This window comes from Physeter macrocephalus, chromosome 2 (assembly GCF_002837175.3).
Source record: "Physeter macrocephalus isolate SW-GA chromosome 2, ASM283717v5, whole genome shotgun sequence".
Classification (NCBI taxonomy): Eukaryota; Metazoa; Chordata; class Mammalia; order Artiodactyla; family Physeteridae; genus Physeter; species Physeter macrocephalus.
The window spans coordinates 26676378-26694561 of NC_041215.1; the positions used below are offsets into that span (position 1 = coordinate 26676378).

Below are 18184 nucleotides of genomic sequence, written 5' to 3' on the forward strand. Positions count from 1 at the left end.
TCTTCACTCAGACAGGACGGGGTTAAAGGAGCCGCTGATTCGGGGTCTCTGGCTCACTCAGGCCGGGGCGGGGGGAGGGAGGGAGGGGCATGGAGTGCGGGGCGAGCCTGCGGCATCAGAGGCGGCGTGACTTTGCACCAGCCTGAGGCACGCCGTGCGTTCTCCCGGGGAAGTTGTCCCTGGATCACGGGACCCTGGCAGTGGCGGGCTGCACAGGCTCCCGGGAGGTGTGGAGAGTGACCTGTGCTTGCACACAGGCTTCTTGGTGGTGGCAGCAGCAGCCTTAGAGTCTCATGCCCGTCTCTGGAGCTCCTTTAAGCGGCGCTCTTAATCCCCTCTCCTCACACACCAGGAAACAAAGAGGGAAGAAAAAATCTCTTGCCTCTTTGGCAGCTCCAGATTTTTTGCCAGACTCCCTCCCGGCTGTGTAAGCTGTGGCGTACTAACCCCTTCAGGCTGTGTTCATGCTGCCAATCCCAGTCCTCTCCCTGCGATCCGACCGAATCCCGAGCCTCAGCTCCCAGCCCCTGCCCACACCGGCGGTGAGCAGACAAGCCTCTCGGGCTGGTGAGTGCTGGTTGGCACTGATCCTCTGTGCGGGAATCTCTCCGCTTTGCCCTCCGCACCCCTGTGGCTACGCTCTTCTCCGCGGCTCCGAAGGTACCCCCCTTCACCACCCGCAGTCTCCGCCCGTGAAGGGGCTTCCTAGTGTGTGGAAACTTTTCCTCCTTCACAGCTCCCTTCTAGGGGTGCAGGTCCCGTCCCTATTCTTTGGTCTCTATTTTTCCTTTTTTCTTTTGCCCTACCCAGGTATGTGGGGAGTTTCTTGCCTTTTGGGAGGTCTGAGGTCTTCTGCCAGCGTTCAGTCGGTGTTCTATAGGAGCAGTTCCACGTGTAGATGTATTTCTGATGTATCTGTGGGGAGGACGGTAATCTCCGCATCTTATTCTTCCGCCATCTTCCCGGCCCCTCCATTTTAAACATTTAACATATAAAACTGATTAAAATGTTTTGAGTGATATAAAATGAGATTAAATGCTATCCCTAGAAATAGTGTTCATGTAGAGAAAAAGGGTAGGGCCTGAGCCAAGCCTGGGGGAACTCCATAGTTTAGAGGTAAGCCTAAGAAGAAACCAGTAAAGAAAATGGGGAGGTGGCTAGCAATGCAGGATAAAAAACAGGAGAGTGTGGTGTCACAGGAAAGACTTTCCTGGGAGGATGTATTGGTTAATGGATTAAAATGCTGCTGAGAATTCCTGTAAAATAATGGAAAAATTAGCTCTCTGATTTGGCACCATAGAGACCATGAAATCACCTCATTGGAGTGTTGTGTGAAATTCCAATTGGCTTTCTTACAGAAAGAAGGTATAATGAGAAATTGGGATCAAAATACAAACAATTTGTCAATATATGTGTGCATGGAATTTTTTTGAAATATAGTTTTGTTTATTAATATTTCCTTATTAATATTCCACAATTTTCATTAGCACAGATTTATATTAAATTTTAGTATCTGGCATTCATCATTATTTTTCTTTTTTCAAAGTTATTCTATCTTCATATGCTTATTTTTCCAGATGAATTTCAAGATAATTTTATCAGTTTAAGGAAAAAGAGTTCTGTTAGGATTTTTATTGGAATTACTTAAAATTTTTAGGTTAATCTAGGAAAATGACCATTTTTTTTCATATTGAATCATGCTTAACAGGAATGCAGTGATTTCCTATTTCCTTCAAGTGGTCTTAGAAATCCTCTGGTAAAGTTTTGTGGTTTTCTTCCTTTGGACACTAAAACTTTCTAAAGTCACTTGATATATCTGTTCCTATGATGAATGTTGCTATTATTTAACATTTTTAAAATTTTGACAAAATATGCATAACATAAAACTTACCATTTTAATAATTTTAAGTGTACTCTCAGTGGTAATAAGTACAGTCATACTGCTGTGCAACTATCATCACCATCCATCTCCAGAACCTTTTTCATCTTCTCAAACTGAAACTCCATACTCATTAAACAGTAACTCCCCACAAAAAGATGGATACAAAAAAAACTGGACTCTTTTTTAGCTCCATCCTTCCTACTTTATGTAAATGATGTTATAAATTACATGTTTGTATTGTATACCCATTAACACAGACTTATAATTAATTTTTATGTTTTTGTTTCTTAAATTCTGTAGAAGAGTAAAATGTGGAGTTAGGAGCCAGAATTAAAGTAATGCTAATTTTTGTATTTGTCCTCATATTTATCCTTATAGAATACTTTGCATTTTCTTATGACTTCAGGTTATGTCTAGCAATCTTTTCATTTCAACTTGAAGGATTCCCTTTAGCATTTCTTGTAGGGCAAGTCTAGGGGCAATGAGATCTTTTATCTTTTATTTCTCTGGGGATGTCTTAATTTCTTCCTTGTTTTCAAAGAACATTTTTGCTGGACATGGATTTTTTTGGTTGACAGTTTTTTCTTTCAGTACCTTAAATATATTATCCCACTGCTTCTGGCCTGCAAAGTTTCTGCTGAGAAATCCATTGCTAATCGTATTGCAGATACTTGTAGGTGATGAGTCACTTTTCTTTCAAGATTCTCTTTTTTGTCTTTGACTGTTAATATATTGATTAAAATATGTCTCAGTGTGGATCTCTTTGGGTTTATCTTACTTGGAGTTCATCTTACTTGGAGTTCACTGAGCTTTTAGTGCTTTCATATAATCATATCTTTCTTCAGATTTGAAGTTTCCATCATCATTTCTTCAAATAAACTCTCGGACCCTTTCTCTTTTTCTTCTCCTTCTGAGATTTTCATGATGTGTACATTGCTCTATTTGGTGCAACCCAATAAGTCCCATAGGTTCTGTTTACTTTTCTTTATTCTTTTTTACCCTTTTGCTCCTCAAACTTGATAATTTCAAAGGACCTGTCTTCAAGTTCACTGATTCTTTTTTCTACTGTTTGAGTCTGCTGTTAGGTTTTTAAATTCAGTTATTGTATTTTCCCACTCCAGAAATTCTGTGTTTTTTTAAAAATAATTTCTGTATTTTGGTTGATCTTTTGTTCATATATAATTTTCCTGATTTTCTTTAGCTCTTTGTCCATGTTTTCATTTTGCTCTTAGAGCATATTTCTTTTCTTTTTTTTTTTTTTTTTGCAGTACACGGGCCTCCCACTGCTGTGGCCCCTCCCGTTGCGGAGCACAGGCTCTGGACGCACAGGCTTAGCGGCCATGGCTCACAGGCCCAGCCGCTCCGCGGCATGTGGGATCCTCCCGGACCGGGGCACGAACCCATGTCCCCTGCATCGGCAGGAGGACTCTCAGCCACTGTGCCACGAGGGCAGCCCCTTAGAGCATATTTCTGATAGCTGTTTTAAAGTCTCTAGTAGTCCAGAACCTTTGTTACTTTACAGTTAGTTTCTACAGGTATATTTTGTTCTCTGACTGGACCATGTTTCCCTGTTTCTTTGTAAACCTGTGATCTTTTGTTGAAAATAGGGCATTTGAAAAAATACCCACTTCTTCCAGTTTTTGGAGACTGGCTCTGTTCACAGAAAGATGTTCTCTAATCAGTCCAGCAGGAAGCCTCAAGATATTCTCAGGATTTTTACATTTGTCTTCCCTTGGCCTGTGTGTATGTGTTTCCCCCTCCCTTACCCCCAGTTCCCCTGTATACATGGCTGTTTTAAAATGTCTTGATTTCTTTAAGAGTAGCACCCTGCTTTTTCTTAAGGTCTTAAGTGTTCCACTGTGTTTCTAAGCAGGTAATCTCTATCCTCAAATTCTGCTTGTTTACAGTCCAGCAGTTTTCATGCACCATGGAAGACTCCACTGCTTTCCATGCCTTCTAACCTGAGATCTAAACTATGCTGCTATTTCTGTCAGGCAAGACAAACCTGTCCCTCAGGTAGCCCACAGATAGGCCAGAACATGCAAACAATTTCGACTCATTTCTTCCATCTGAAGGAAGGAACTGGGAATTGAGTCACTTCCTTCTGAGCATGCTAAGCTGTGCCAGGGAGGGAATGAGGGCATTCAAACATGCCATGAAATCTCCTGCCTTTTTAAGTGTGACTTTTTCTTGATTGGGTGTTTGCTTGGTTGCTGCATATCCTTCACTGGATTTTGGAGCTCCCGTAATGCTATTTTAATCACTCTATAGTTGTTTACTTGATGTTTCCATGAGAGAATGAGGACCTGGAGCATCCTAGTCTGCCATCTTGCTGATATGAGATCTGTTTGTTTGCTTTTTTAATTGTTTCTTTTACAGTTTTAGTTGTGGTTTTGAAGCCTAAACAGGTTCAGAATCATAGATGATCAGCCAAACCTCTAAATCATGATAATAGAAATGTGAAACTATTACTGAAAAATATATTGATGATAGCTGTCATCTTTGTTTTGTTTCTAATTTAATGGTGATCCATCTAGGAGTGTGTCACAAACAAATATAATTATCAGGGAGTTATAAATGACAAATTACAATTGAGACAATTGCTAGTTCTTTTATAAACAAATTAATGTTGAACAGATAAAACCAAATAAGAATTTTTTAAAAAAAAGAATAGAGCAAATCTCAATAAAAGACTCTTGTCTTGCATTTCTAATAAGCTCCCAGGTGATGTTGATGCTGCTGTCTATAGTTCATACTATGAGTAGCACTTATTCAGCACTGCCTCATGTACTCTGATAACACAAAACTATAATAGATGTAATTTTGAAAAAATGTATAACTTTCTGTATGAAATATGATTATTTACCAAAACTATGCACTTTGTTTAGCATAGAGTCTTCTAATTGGAGAAGCATGATAAATGAGGAACTTGTGAATGTCCACAAGTATAATGGGCAATTTTAAGAAGCAGTAGGTATTACAAGTATTAAACTGAAAATTAAATATGAAAAACAATCTCTATGATTATATTTTCTTTACTGATATCAGTAAATGTTGTAAGGAACTATGACTATATCTCCTAGTGGTGGAAATATCTCACAATATTTAATTATTATTTATATTGAGCTCCTGCATTGAATTCATTAACATTTTATTTAGTACTTTTGCAGTTATTTCTTTATTTAAATTGAGCTTAAATTTTTTTTTATGTGCTTTCTATTTCAGACAATCAAGACAAGGTAAACATTAAAATTTTGGAATTTTCCTTCTTTCATTATACTCTAAAATGTTTCAAATGGCACAGGAATTATTTGTGTCTTAGAGGCAAAATCTGTGACCTTGTAATTTTGTGGAGCTATATAAAAAATTGTCTCAATTTCTTTTACATTTAGTGGTCTATTCCAGGTTGTAAATTATTATTTTTGCTAGAAAGAAAAAAATGCACAGTTTGTTCCATTTTCCAATACCTAAGTGTGTATTTTTATACACACTTTCCACCTATTTAAAAAAGAAAAAAATCCTCTGATTCCTTTTGTCTTTCCAGATTTTGTATATGTAATTCTATAATCCCACCACATCTAGCACCTTATTTCTTAGGAAATGCTGTATGAATGCTTAAAGAAAAAAATTATATCAGTACAAGGAAGTTAATAACTGCTCCCCTCATTTCCCATAGAAAAATTCTGTGATTTGCTGGGTTACCTTTATTTATGCAACTTTGTACTATACTGCTGGTAAGCAAAGTCTTCATTAGTGTTTATACTCACTGGGGACAGTTCTTATTTTAATTTGTATTCCCAGTTGCCTGTAGTGTAATGTTCTATATTCTAAAAGACTCCAGTGCATTTTGTTAAACAGAATGATTTAAAGAGAATTGGCCAACTGCTAAATACCCATATCTCAAGGTCTTTCAAGCCAGAGCTGGCTAAACATTTCTAAGAATGATGTAAAAGGATTTTTTAAAATCAGTTTTTTAATCATTATTTTACAGATGGCTTTAAGTCTTAATGCTATGCTTTTCTAATATCCTGAAACAATATACAACATTTAAAAGTACCTTAAGTTCCTTTAAGATATTTTCCAATTATTAAGTGTAAATGTTTTGGACTGTTTCTTGACCTATTCACAGTTGAGACTATTCACAGTTGTGAATGTGAACACCATGTGATGGAAAAAAATCTACTTTTATTAAAACACACCCTCATCCAATCTACAAACATAATTTCAATATCTTGATTTTTCCTCCTTGTATCTTCCCGTAAATGTTACTGCTTTTTGATACAATTTTAATATGGAGGGATCATATTTCTTTTTGTAATGCATATGGCAGATGAACATGGAGTTTTTTAAGGGGAACTACAAGTGGAATATATATTTATATTTATTATATACATTTATATTCTTTTTCTTATTTTTAAGAAAATTGAATTTGTTGGTTCGGCTTTTTTCCTTATTTTGCCCAAGGAAATGATATATAAATCTTGGATGTTTTCTGCTTATGATTTCTAGCATTTTTTTCTTTGTATTTGAACAAATTAAAAATGCATTTGGAGGCTTCCCTGGTGGCGCAATGGTTGAGAATCTGCCTGCTAATGCAGGGGACACGGGTTAGAGCCCTGGTCTGGGAAGATCCCACATGCCGCGGAGCGGCTGGGCCCATGAGCCACAACTACTGAGCCTGCGCGTCTGGAGCCTGTGCCCCGCAACAAGAGAGGCCGCGATAGTGAGAGGCCCGTGCACCGCGATGAAGAGTGGCCCCCACTTGCCACAACTAGAGAAAGCCCTTGCACAGAAACGAAGAGCCAACACAGCAAAAATAAATAAATTAATTAATAAACTCCTACCCCCAACATCTTAAAAAAAATGCATTTGGATTTAGGTAAGCTATGTGTGTCGTGAACATCCATCTTATAAACTAAACTGTTCTCTAAAGGGTGATGAGTAATTTGGTTGGCAGTAAACACAACATAAATAACTAGGTTACAGATTGAGTTTAGTTTGGCCTGCAGCACCAAAACGTCTCTAGACAATCACAACACTGAACATCAGCTGCAGTTGGACACAAGTGTTTTAACCTATGCATCTATCCACTGGAGGACTGACTTTAAAAACAACTGTATATATGGATTCTTAAACATTTGTTCTTATACCTTCAAACCTCTCCAGGGAATTTAATATCCCAACATTGACTCTGTGCTGCCTCCAAAGCATTCAGATGATGACATTGCAAGGTCAGGCTGCTGCCCAGCACCAACCTGTCCTTTGGGCCTGGCGTGTATGTTTTCAGGTGTTGGCTAGGAGGAAGTCATTGAAAAGCAGAGCCAATTAGAACCACTTCCAGCAACAATAGAAATTATTGAGGTTGTCGAAGAAGAAGATAAACTGAAGAATGGCAACTGTATTTTGGGATCCAAGCATCAGATAAATGAAGCTAAAAATAATTGCAATCAAATTTATCTATAGCAAGTAGTTCCTTTTCTTAAAATTACTATTAATGTATATTTAATGACACTGTAGCTCTATACCATTTCAGGTACCGTTTATACCACTTAATTAACTGGGCAACTATTTTCTAAGCGCCTATTAAAAGGACTAGAATTTGTTCAGTGGTCTCAGGAATATAAAGTTATCTAAGATGTGCTCCTTACCTTAAGGAGATAACTTTGACAGGGATATGATGGCTGTTTATACATGGCTTTAAGCATTACCATCACCACCATCATCATCATTATCATCAGAACTGCTATCATTCATTCATTCCTTCCTTCCTTCGTTTATTATCTATAGCATACCTAGTATGTGCCAAACACTGTTCAAAATGCTAGGGATATAGCACAGAACAAGATGATCTAGGTTACTGACATCACAAAGCTTCTATTCTGGAGAGCTGAGACTGATAAAATGAACATTTAAACAACTTAATTTATATTATAATAGATATATGATTTACTATGACATAATATACTCAAAAATGATAATGATTTGAAGAAAAATAAAGCTAATTGAAGAAATAGAAGCAGATATAGAATGTTATTTTGTAGAGGGTGGCCAGGCAAGGCTTCTCAAAGGAAGGAACATTTGAGATTGAGACCTGAAATAATGAGAGAGAGAGAAAGAGTGACATGTGCAAGTGTACTGAGGAAGACCATTCCAAGCAGTTCACTTAGTGTGAACTGTATTATTGTACATTTAAGTAAGAGCTTTGTTTGAATAATTTGTTTTAATCCTTGTTACATTTAAAAATAATTTTTGTTATCATTCCAGTTGTTCAGCTAAAAAAGAAGCCTGAGGCTTAGGAAATTGTAGAGGCATGTTGTTTGCAATCTCATAGCTATTAAGTAGCAGAGTTGGTCTCAAACCTATTGGTACAATGCATTTTAGGCATTTTTTTTTTTCAGAAGGAAAATTATATCAGGCTTGCGTAATTGGGGGAAATTTTCAAGAGAAGAGACATTTGAGCAGGATGTTGAATGGTTGACAATGTCTGTAATTGGATGCATATGAAAGGAATTGGAGAAAAAACTGGGAGTGGAATGGTTAGGTGAAGTTTGAAGCATCTGAGGCATATGTTGGAAATGGTAATCAGAGCAGTATAGGGTAGTGTTCTTTCTCAAAAAAAAAAGTCAAGTTGGATGAAACGACTGGAGCTTGGCTATAGACCATTGTTATTCTAGACTCACACATTTGCACTTAATTCTTTAGATAATGTAGAGACATTAAAGGACTTTGTGGAATAAAGTAATGTAAGTAAAACCGTGCTTTAGAAATATTATAATGGTAATGGAATTTAAGATGGATGGAAAGGAGGGAATTATAGTAAGAGTTCATTAAGTCTGCAGTTCCTAAAACAGGGACTTGTAGATGCTTTTGGTACTGACGGGTCATTTTTAGATGAACCAGACATTCTTATGTGCATCACTTTATGAACAGAAAAGTATTTTGTACTCAAACATGTTTGACCATTTTTAAAAATGGTATATTTTTTCTAGTCTGCCATTCCTGGGAAAATGTGAGTTTATTTGAAGGCATTACAGACTTCAGAAGAGCTTTTATAAAATTGTGAATTTTCTCAGATAAAAGGTATTAAAGTACAACTATTATTATCTAGGGGTTCAAATCATTCCTTGATTCATTGGCTTATTGAGTGATTCAAGAAATATCTCCTTTTAGAATAGCATATTATAGTGTGTGAATGTGGTTTCTGAAGCTAGACTTTTATGGATTGGACCTTGAGATATCCCACTTATTAGCAGTAAGTGGTTTGTTATTTATCTCTCTAAATCCCATGTTTCTCATCTGCAGATTTGTCAAAATAATAGTAATCTCACCTAATTCTCATGAGGATTTTGTGAGATTGTACTCAGTACAATACGAAACACATAATAAGATACCTATTATTGCTGTTAGACAATGCTTGGTAGGCATTGCATAGTTACATCATATTCAAAAACTAAAAAACACACTCTGAACACATGTGTCTAATAATCTGCCTTGCGTTCCAGTGACAGTGAATCAAGATCAGAGTCAGTAGTTTAAAGTTATCATTTCCCCTTGATTCCTTTACTGGACTGAGAAGTCAGTTATAATTGCTTACAATTATTCTTTTTCCTTTTTCTTACCTCCCTTTGAGTTAATAAATATGAAAGTGTTTATGATTCTTGGTCCAGATACTCACTTCCTATTGTTTGTTGCCCTCATTCATTACCTCTTAGTTCTTGAGATGAGTGTTTCACAACTTTTTGCCCAGCATAGACATCTACGAATAGCATTGCCTCTCTATCATTCTGGCTTCTGAGTAGTCTTAAATAGAGCCTTAATATGGAGAATAACTGGTCATCACACCACACAGATTCTGACAAAGAAATTGCCCAAGAAACCTGCAGTCACGTTGCTTCCAGAAAAAGGTTTATGGTCTTAAAACAACTATTGCTTTTCTTGATGTTGTTACTTAAATGCTGATGATTTGCTAATCTACTGTTTTGATTTATGTGGAATAAGTTTATGAATGGAAATTCTAACCAAAATGCAGAAAGGATAGAGGTATTGGACAATAAGCGTTAATAAGCATGAAAATGAGGTATGGAGTGAGCCATTTTAGAAAAAAGATTGGAATTGATTTCTGCCGGATTTGGTTCATCAGAGTGAAAAACCTAAAGCTACTGATCTAAGAAGGGGAAAAACAAACAATAACAAAATACGTCCTATGCATGGTTTCTTCTTGCATTTATTTAGGACCTAGTTCTTTAAGTCCAAAGAGTTTATTGCAGAACTGAATGCCATTATCCCTATATGAAAATTGGCTTCAGTGCTTTAAACTGTGAGTCACAATAAGCCATTTATAGTTTATCAAATGTTTGCTATTTTAATTATCTTTGTTTAAAGGAAGTCTGTGGCTTCTTGGGTGATTTGTGCAAATACAGTGAACTGGAAACCTTTACGTTTTGTTTCATTTGTCCCCAAATCATTTGACTATTTTTGAATAAAGAAGGCTCTATTAGGACTGGAGGAAAAGAGGCTGGGGATTGGGGTAGGAAGAAAGAAACAAGAAGCTTAGTGTTTTATAAACTTTATTACAAAGAAAATCTGGCATTTATTTCAAACTAGTGTGGTCTGTGCTTTACTTTGGTGAATGATGCTCATATATTTCTAGTCAGCAGAATAGCACACAGATCATCTGAAAAATGAAAAGCTTTACTATAGGTATTGTAAGAGATGCTCAAGTTTATCCTACGCCATCAATCATACCTCCTTGCCAATATCATGCATGCTGCCCAGGGAGAGGATGTCGTAAACCATTGATATAGAAGCACTCATTTAATTTAGTTACTACATCCTGTTGATATTTATGAGTGGTAGGGGAACTGCTTAAAAAAAGGACCTTTTGAGTTGACAAATGTGCACTGGTCTGCAGTGAGGGGGCATGTTGAATGATTTTCCCATCACTAATCTTTTTTCCCCTTACCAGTTAGAAAAGTAGTCTATAGTGCTTCAGGAATATTAATATTTAAATCTTTATTGTAGGTTCCATTGTAGCAAGAAAAAAATGTAAATGGGCACACTTTATTTACATAATTATTTTGCAGAGTATTTTGGCTATCATCCTAGTGTTTATATTCAATGTATTTTAATGCCATCCACATTTTAGACAGCAGGCATAAACCTTTGCTGCTTTATCTCTTGGAGAAATAAGATTGCCCCCCAAAAGATAGCCATTTATAATATATGCACCTTTGAATAATTAAATGAGCTACCAAAGAGGAAGAGGATTCTAATCAGCTTTCAAACTGTGATTCTTCCATGCACTGAATCATTCCTTTATGAATACATTTCTCTTGGAGCATGTATAATTATGAAACTTCTTTTTTTTTTTTCTATCTCGGTAGGATCTGGGAAGTAACAGCCCTCCACAGAGAAACTGGAAGGGAATTGCTATTGCCCTGCTGGTGATTTTAGTTGTATGCTCACTCATCACTATGTCAGTCATCCTCTTAACCCCAGGTAATCTGTCTTTATTACTCTCTTATTATGGTATTGTGGATGATAATTTCACATTCAGATGCCTTAAGAGGGTAGTCACATGTGGTATCTTAGGACACATCAGCATTGGTTGGAATAAAAAAATGAATAACCAGACATTTCGCAAATGGCACAGTCATTTTGTGGTTTAAATACCATGCAAGATATTTGAGGGAAGCTGAAATGTAAAATATATATATTGAGAATGCCAAGGAAATCTTTGGTCTCCAGTGCTGTTTAGAGACTTGTTATGTTTGTCAATTTAATAAATGCGGGACACATTTGACTTTTATTGTGGGTGGAGATGATGGAGTGGAGTCTGGAAGTTTCCATATATAGGAGACAGCCCAACTATAATGACAGTGGTAAGGGAGGATTTGACAGACAAAGAGGGTTAGATCAAAAGAAAATGAGCTAAGCCTCTAAATAAGACACTTCCTCTTTCTCTCATCTTTCTCTGTAGTTTATACATGCCTAGTTTCTCTCTGTCTAAAGACCCTCTCCAGTGTGCTCTTGCACTACTCTTTAAATTGTGTTCTTTATGTTAAATAGTTGAAAACTACTATATAAATTATCAGTAGGTTTAATTGTTCTCTGGGGTTTATTTCAGTACTCAGAAGTTTTACTACTCTTTGGTAGGTGATAACACAGAAGGCAGAGAAAGGCTGCTCACATTTTAAACTCCCAAACTGCCTTCCAGGAACAAAAAAGTTTGTTATGCTACTACAACCCACCCAACTAGCTTGCTTAAAAACTGATCACCATATATGGCGGTGAAAAAAATGGTCATTTCTATGATAGGATTGAGCTGGTCCCCAAATCAACTCATATGCCTGTTGTTAAAGGCTATAAGTTTATAACTTCAGTTCCTGCCCCAGTTTTGTTATTTACAAGCCCCTTAAACATGTTGAATTTATTTCCTCATGTACAACATTTGATTAACAAAAGCTCTCTTTCACAGAGAGTCATTTAGTCAACTAATTATGGTGGCTAATTATACAAATTGCAGTATCAGGTGTTCCAAATGGTACTTTGTGACATATACCATCTTGGTAAAAACATTGGCTTTGAAATGTATAGATTTCCAAAAATATAGTTCGTAGTTGTTATTTAACATATGAAGAGATTGAGAAAGAAATTAAGGGAGTCAGGAGAGAGGATACGGAAGAGAAGGAGACTTTAAAAAAAAAGAAAAAAAAATTTCTCTTATAAGGGGTGGCTTATCCATCATTCTCTCAGGAGCTGCCTCTTAACAGCCTCATTTGTGCATCTGCAGTACAGAGTAATGGAGCAACGTGATGGCTGTGAGTTGCTGCCGATTGCCAAGAATCTTTGTTAAAGGAAGATGAGCTTGTGTTCAGCATATAGTGTTTCACTTAAACTTAGGAATGTTGACATAATTCTTAAAAAAATGAATGACGTGGCTGCACTGCTTCTATTGATGACTGTCAACCAGATGGAAGAAGTTAGTATCATAGAATACCTATGTGTTTCTCTTGAACTTCTTCCATCTGATTCTAGTGTCCTTTTCCCAGTGATTCCGTTTCTCAGGTTTTCTTGTTAACTCTATGAGGCCATAGTGATACCTTGGTGTCTGGGAGTTTGGTATAACAAAGATCTTGGTCACTCAGTAAATTAAATCTCCTCTACCCAACCCTTACCAAGTTGCCCCAGTAATAAAAATACAGGATAGTTGCATTCATTTTGTCATGCACTTATTCATTTATTAAAGCAAGGGTTTAAGCAAGATACACCTTGGTTTGAGTTATGGCTCTCACAGAACTAGTTTTGTGAAGTTGGCTAATAATTTAACCTTGTCTTCACTCATCCGTATTAGGGATGCAACTCATAGTGTCAACTTTACAGTGTCATTCCTGACCCGGGTTCTTGGCCTCTTTAATCAATAGAAATTGATCGGAGGCCAGACGAGAAATGCAGGCAAGGCTTTATTGGGGCCCCTGCTGCAGCAGTGGGGGAGCGAGAACAAACAACAGGTTCCCTTGTTCGCTCCCTGAGGCGGGGGCAAGCTGGATCCTTATGTGGGGTGAGGGTAGGGGTGTGTCCAGGGGTTGGGCTGGAGGGGGGGCCTTAGGTGGTCTGCCCACCCCTTTGGTGGTGTTGTGTGCAGGAGGCATGCGCAGTACCCTCCTTTTGCTCCTGGCTCTTTAGAAGTGGCAGTTGGGATTTTTTTGGTCTTTTTGTATCTTGTTGTCCATAATTTGCCCCAACTGGGAATGCATGCAGTTATTTTTAGTCCTTTATAGTTTCTTTGTATTTTGTTGCTCACGAAGATGTTTGTCCAGGTGCAAGCACTGCAGCAAAGTGTCCCAGGTCTCAGCCTGTCTCAGTGTTACAATGAGGGATACATGAGATAATAAAATTGAGGTGTTTAGTATAGTCTGTAGAACTGCTGCTGGCATTCCTCTTACTATTTTTATTATTAACTTATTGACCACCAGACACAATGCCAAACACTGTGTTGCATGAGGGAGATTTCTAAGAAAAAGTATAAAGTCTTTCAGGAATATAGATCTTCTGTGATTTCAATTTTAAATTATGGCAGGTGGAAAAATACTAAATATTTAATCTGGCGTCAGTCTTTCAGTGGTCTGTTCATTCATTTATTCATACATCAATAGATAATTATGGAGTACAACTTTCTAGGTACTATCATAGTTGGCCTCACTATCTCCTGCTTTATATCTATCACTTCTAATCTCCTTCTTCCCCAGCTACACAAGCACACAACAACCACATATCCCAACCCAAAGAGTTAATTTCATATGAAAGTAATCACACAAATGGAAGTGCAATTATTATTTAGATTTATAATTTAGTGTTTGTTTTACATACCACATGTTCAAATGTCTTTAGATTTTACTGTTATTTTTGGCAGGGATGTTATGAAATGAAAAATAAAAGTCAGTATGCTGGAGTGGAAAAAGTATTGTTACAGAAAACGAACAACTTGTGTTCTACACTCTCTGTTTGTAAACTCAATGTCACCAGGGGTTGGAAGATGATATAAATTGATGACGTGGACATAGGTAATGATGGTGGTTTAGGAATTTGCTTGAGTTATGAACGAGTAAATACCAGCCTGGCTACATGGCCTCCATGGTGGGCTCCAACCAAACAGCAGAGTAAAATATAAGCTCAGAAGACTTACAGTTTGTGGCCTGGGTCCTAAGCCTAGAAGTACTCTTACAAGTTATCTAGTCTTGCCTCCCTCGTTAGACAGGAAAAAAAAAAAACAGAACTGAGTTTGTTTAACCTCTGGTTCTGAGGGCTAGAATGTGCATCGAGACCATTAGCGTGGCCTTTTGATTTAGCACACGTGTGCCTGTCTGTGGTCAGACTCTAGTGCTCTGATTACACAGAGCCTTCCTCTTCTTACCCTCAGCAGTGCGAGAAGAGACCCGCAAGGGAAAACCTCCAACTGAGGGAATAACATGCAACAACCCCCTCTAATCTTTCCTTTGTTCACAAGTATGTCCCCAAGGCCCAGCTTTCTAGGTAAAGCCAGTCAGACAGATGGAAACTTTCAACCAGGAAGGGGAATCCATGACAGGAAGGGAAACTTCTGCTTCTGAAATTACTCAGCAAGATACTTGACCTTTTAGGATAAAGAGCTGACTCTAGAACAATCCTTCCAGTAAGTGTTGGGGTCAGAAATTCGACACCTTTATAGCTACAGTAAGTCCCCTACATACAGACCTTCAAGTTGCAAACTTTCAAAGATTCGAATATGCATGCATTCACGTGTCTAATCACATAAGTTAGTTCACGTGTCCGGCGTACATTGCCACTTGCAGCTTGCCCTCTGTCTCCTATTGCTGAGGATCCTTCAGCTCTACCATCTCCCACCTCCTCTTCCTCCTCCAGTCAGTAACTCTTCTGGTCTGTTCACTCGATGCCAGCCCCTGGATGCCAGCTGTTGCAGTGTACTACTGTGCTTTTCAAGGTACTGTACTGTAAGATTAAAAATGTTTTATTTTTTGCGTTTGTTTTTTATGTATTATTAGTGTGAAAAGTATTATAAACCTATTACACTATAGTACTATATAGCCGATTTGTTTAGTTGGGTACCTGGGCTAACTTTGTTGGACTTACGAACAAATTAGACTTATGAATGCGCTCTTGGAACGAAACTCGTTCATATGTAGGGGATTTACAGTATACGACCTTGGACAAATCACTTACCTCCTTTGACCCCAAGTGTTTTGTTGAAGAAAAGGGCATCTTTGGTTTGCCAGAAACTGAAGTGATTTCTTGAAGTTCATTACAGCTCTAATATCTGTGACCTAATAAAACAACAACAGCAATAATGGTGGCTTGCTTAGTAACAAATATAGCAACAGACTAAATCTGGTGAGCTCTCTCACTAAGCCCCTCTACCTTGAAAATATATTTAATCTTTTGGAGGAGGGTGGGTGAGGGAGAAAGCATACAAGGAGTTATCTAGTCTAAGAAATGATTTAGAAACTGTTTTGCTCAAAATAGCATCACATTTTGCAGGTAAGTGCTAAGGAATGCAAGCCTATAACCAGAGAAACACATGTTCATTGTAATTTTGCTTTGATTGCAAATTTTATTACAGAGGTAATTTGACACAGGAGTCTTAATTTCCAAGGTTGTCAGCAACTTCTGTGCCTTGTGAAAAGAAGTCCTAATTATTTTTGAAGAGTAGGTTAACAATTCAAGTATTTCTTTAATAAGTAACTATTTCTGAAAGAAAATTGTTTTTCGGATTAAAGTGCACTTATTCGGATGTATTGATCCAGCCCACATATTTGTTGTTGTTGTTGTTTGTATTTAAGTCATTTAAAGAAAAAAGAGTATCCACATTTATTTTCAGAATAGGTAACAATAGGATCAATAATTATACTCTACAAATATATGGGTGTACATTCATGCTTAAAGTTCTGGAAACCAGTTTTAGGTAGCTATGCATTTACTCCACAGTCTCATATTTATATTTAATATGCAGAATGACAGTGAACATGGTTAGGAAACATTTCACACAGAATACTGTTACCCATTTTGACCTGTTTGGAAAATAGAGAAATGTATTTTATAAGTTAGAATGTATTTGGTAGAGGATACTCTTAAGTCTGATTGCCATGTTGAAATAACCACCTATGGGCTGCGTATATTCCACCAGTTCTTCAGCAGCAGTGGCCTGTTGCCCTTTGATTAATGTCTGTAATCAGTCAGTGTCAAAACAAAGTCATCAGGTTAATTTACTCTCATGGTTGACTAAAGACAACATTGTAAGGCACTGAAATTGTGTCTTCATCGTTAGCTCTAGCTCTTGCTTTTGGGCAATTTTTTATTCTTTAGTGCCTTCTTTAGGTGAGCATTTGGGTTGATTGTCACAGTTCTATCAGAGTATAAAAGAAGTCAAGCACTCAGGTATAAGATACCAGAACTCTGCTTGATCTCAGTTAAACAATAATTTAATAAGGATGGTCCACTTCCACTATATAAATGTCTGTATTTTCCCTTAGAGGTATATCTCTAATAGTAAGACTTTTACAGTAGATTCAGATTCCATTTTGGAAAATAATTTACAGAGGTTGAGATTGCCACTGTGATGTTGATGATTAGTTAAATCTTTAATGTCAGATGAGGATTTGATCCATAAAGTTAGGCTCACATAGTTCATTTGAGCTAAAATTTAGAACCAAGTAAGTAGAGAGAACCTGAGAAATTTGTGCAATCCTATCCTGAAAAATAAACAAAACAAAAACTGGAAGTTAACATTTAAGGATGTGTGCCTTTCTTTGCAGAAATACCAATTTACAGATATTTTCCAAAGGGAGTGAACAATCATCTTATTTATTTCTCATAACACACCAATTTAAAGAAAGTAGAGTAGTTTTCTAGATAATACTTCTAAGGCCAGCAGAATTGGGATGACTTTAGGTACCTAGTTTGTGGACAGTGTACAGCAGATAGAGTGATTAAATTGACCTTTGTATCAGACTGACTTGAATTCATCACTTTGCCTTGATACGTGCCTGCAAATATGACTTTGAGGCAAAGAATTCTCTCTTACTGTTGTCTTAGACACCAGATTTATTATTTATTTAACATCTTTATTGGAGTATAATTGCTTTACAATGTTGTGTTAGTTTCTACTGTATAACAAAATGAATCAGCTATAGGCATACGTATATCATCCCCATATCCCCTCCCTCTTGTGTCTCCCTCCCAGCCTCCTTATCCCACCGTTCTAGGTGGTAGCAAAGCACCAAGCTGATCTCCCTGTGATATGCAGCTGCTTCCCACTAGCTATCTAGTTTACATTTGGTAGTGTATATATGTCCATGCCACTCTCTCACTTCGTCCCAGCTTACCCTTCCCCCTCCCCATGTCCTCAAGTCCATTCTCTACTTCTGTGTCTTTATTCCTCTCCTGCCCCTAGGTTCATCAGAACTTTTTAAAAAAAAAAATTTAGATTCCATATATATGTGTTAGCATACGGTATTTGTTTTTCTTTTTCAGACTTATTTCACTCTATATGACAGACTCTAGGTCCATCCACCTCACTACAAATAACTCAGTTTTGTTTCTTTTTATGGCTGAGTAATATTCCATTGTATATATGTGCCACATCTTCTTTATCCATTCATCTGTCGATGGACACTTAGGTTGCTTCCATGTCCTGGCTATTGTAAATAGTGCTGCAATGAACATTGTGGTACATGACTCTTTGAATTACGGTTTTCTCAGGGTATGTGCCCAGGAGTGGGATTGCTGGATCATCTGGTAGCTCTATTT

General features: G+C 37.4%; 1 protein-coding gene across 2 annotated transcripts in view; it reads left to right on the top strand.

Annotated features, from left to right (window-relative positions):
• The window catches only part of DPP10 (dipeptidyl peptidase like 10), a 685210-nt gene that overhangs the window by 148946 nt on the left and 518080 nt on the right, over window positions 1-18184 (top strand). For both annotated transcript variants that reach the window (XR_002890440.2, XM_024114996.2), the window contains exon 2: window positions 11266-11380. Coding sequence is in view for 1 of the 2 variants with exons in the window: in XM_024114996.2 (XP_023970764.1) it covers window positions 11266-11380 (115 nt within the window). In the remaining variant the exon portion in view is untranslated. The remainder of the gene's footprint in view (window positions 1-11265; window positions 11381-18184) is intronic.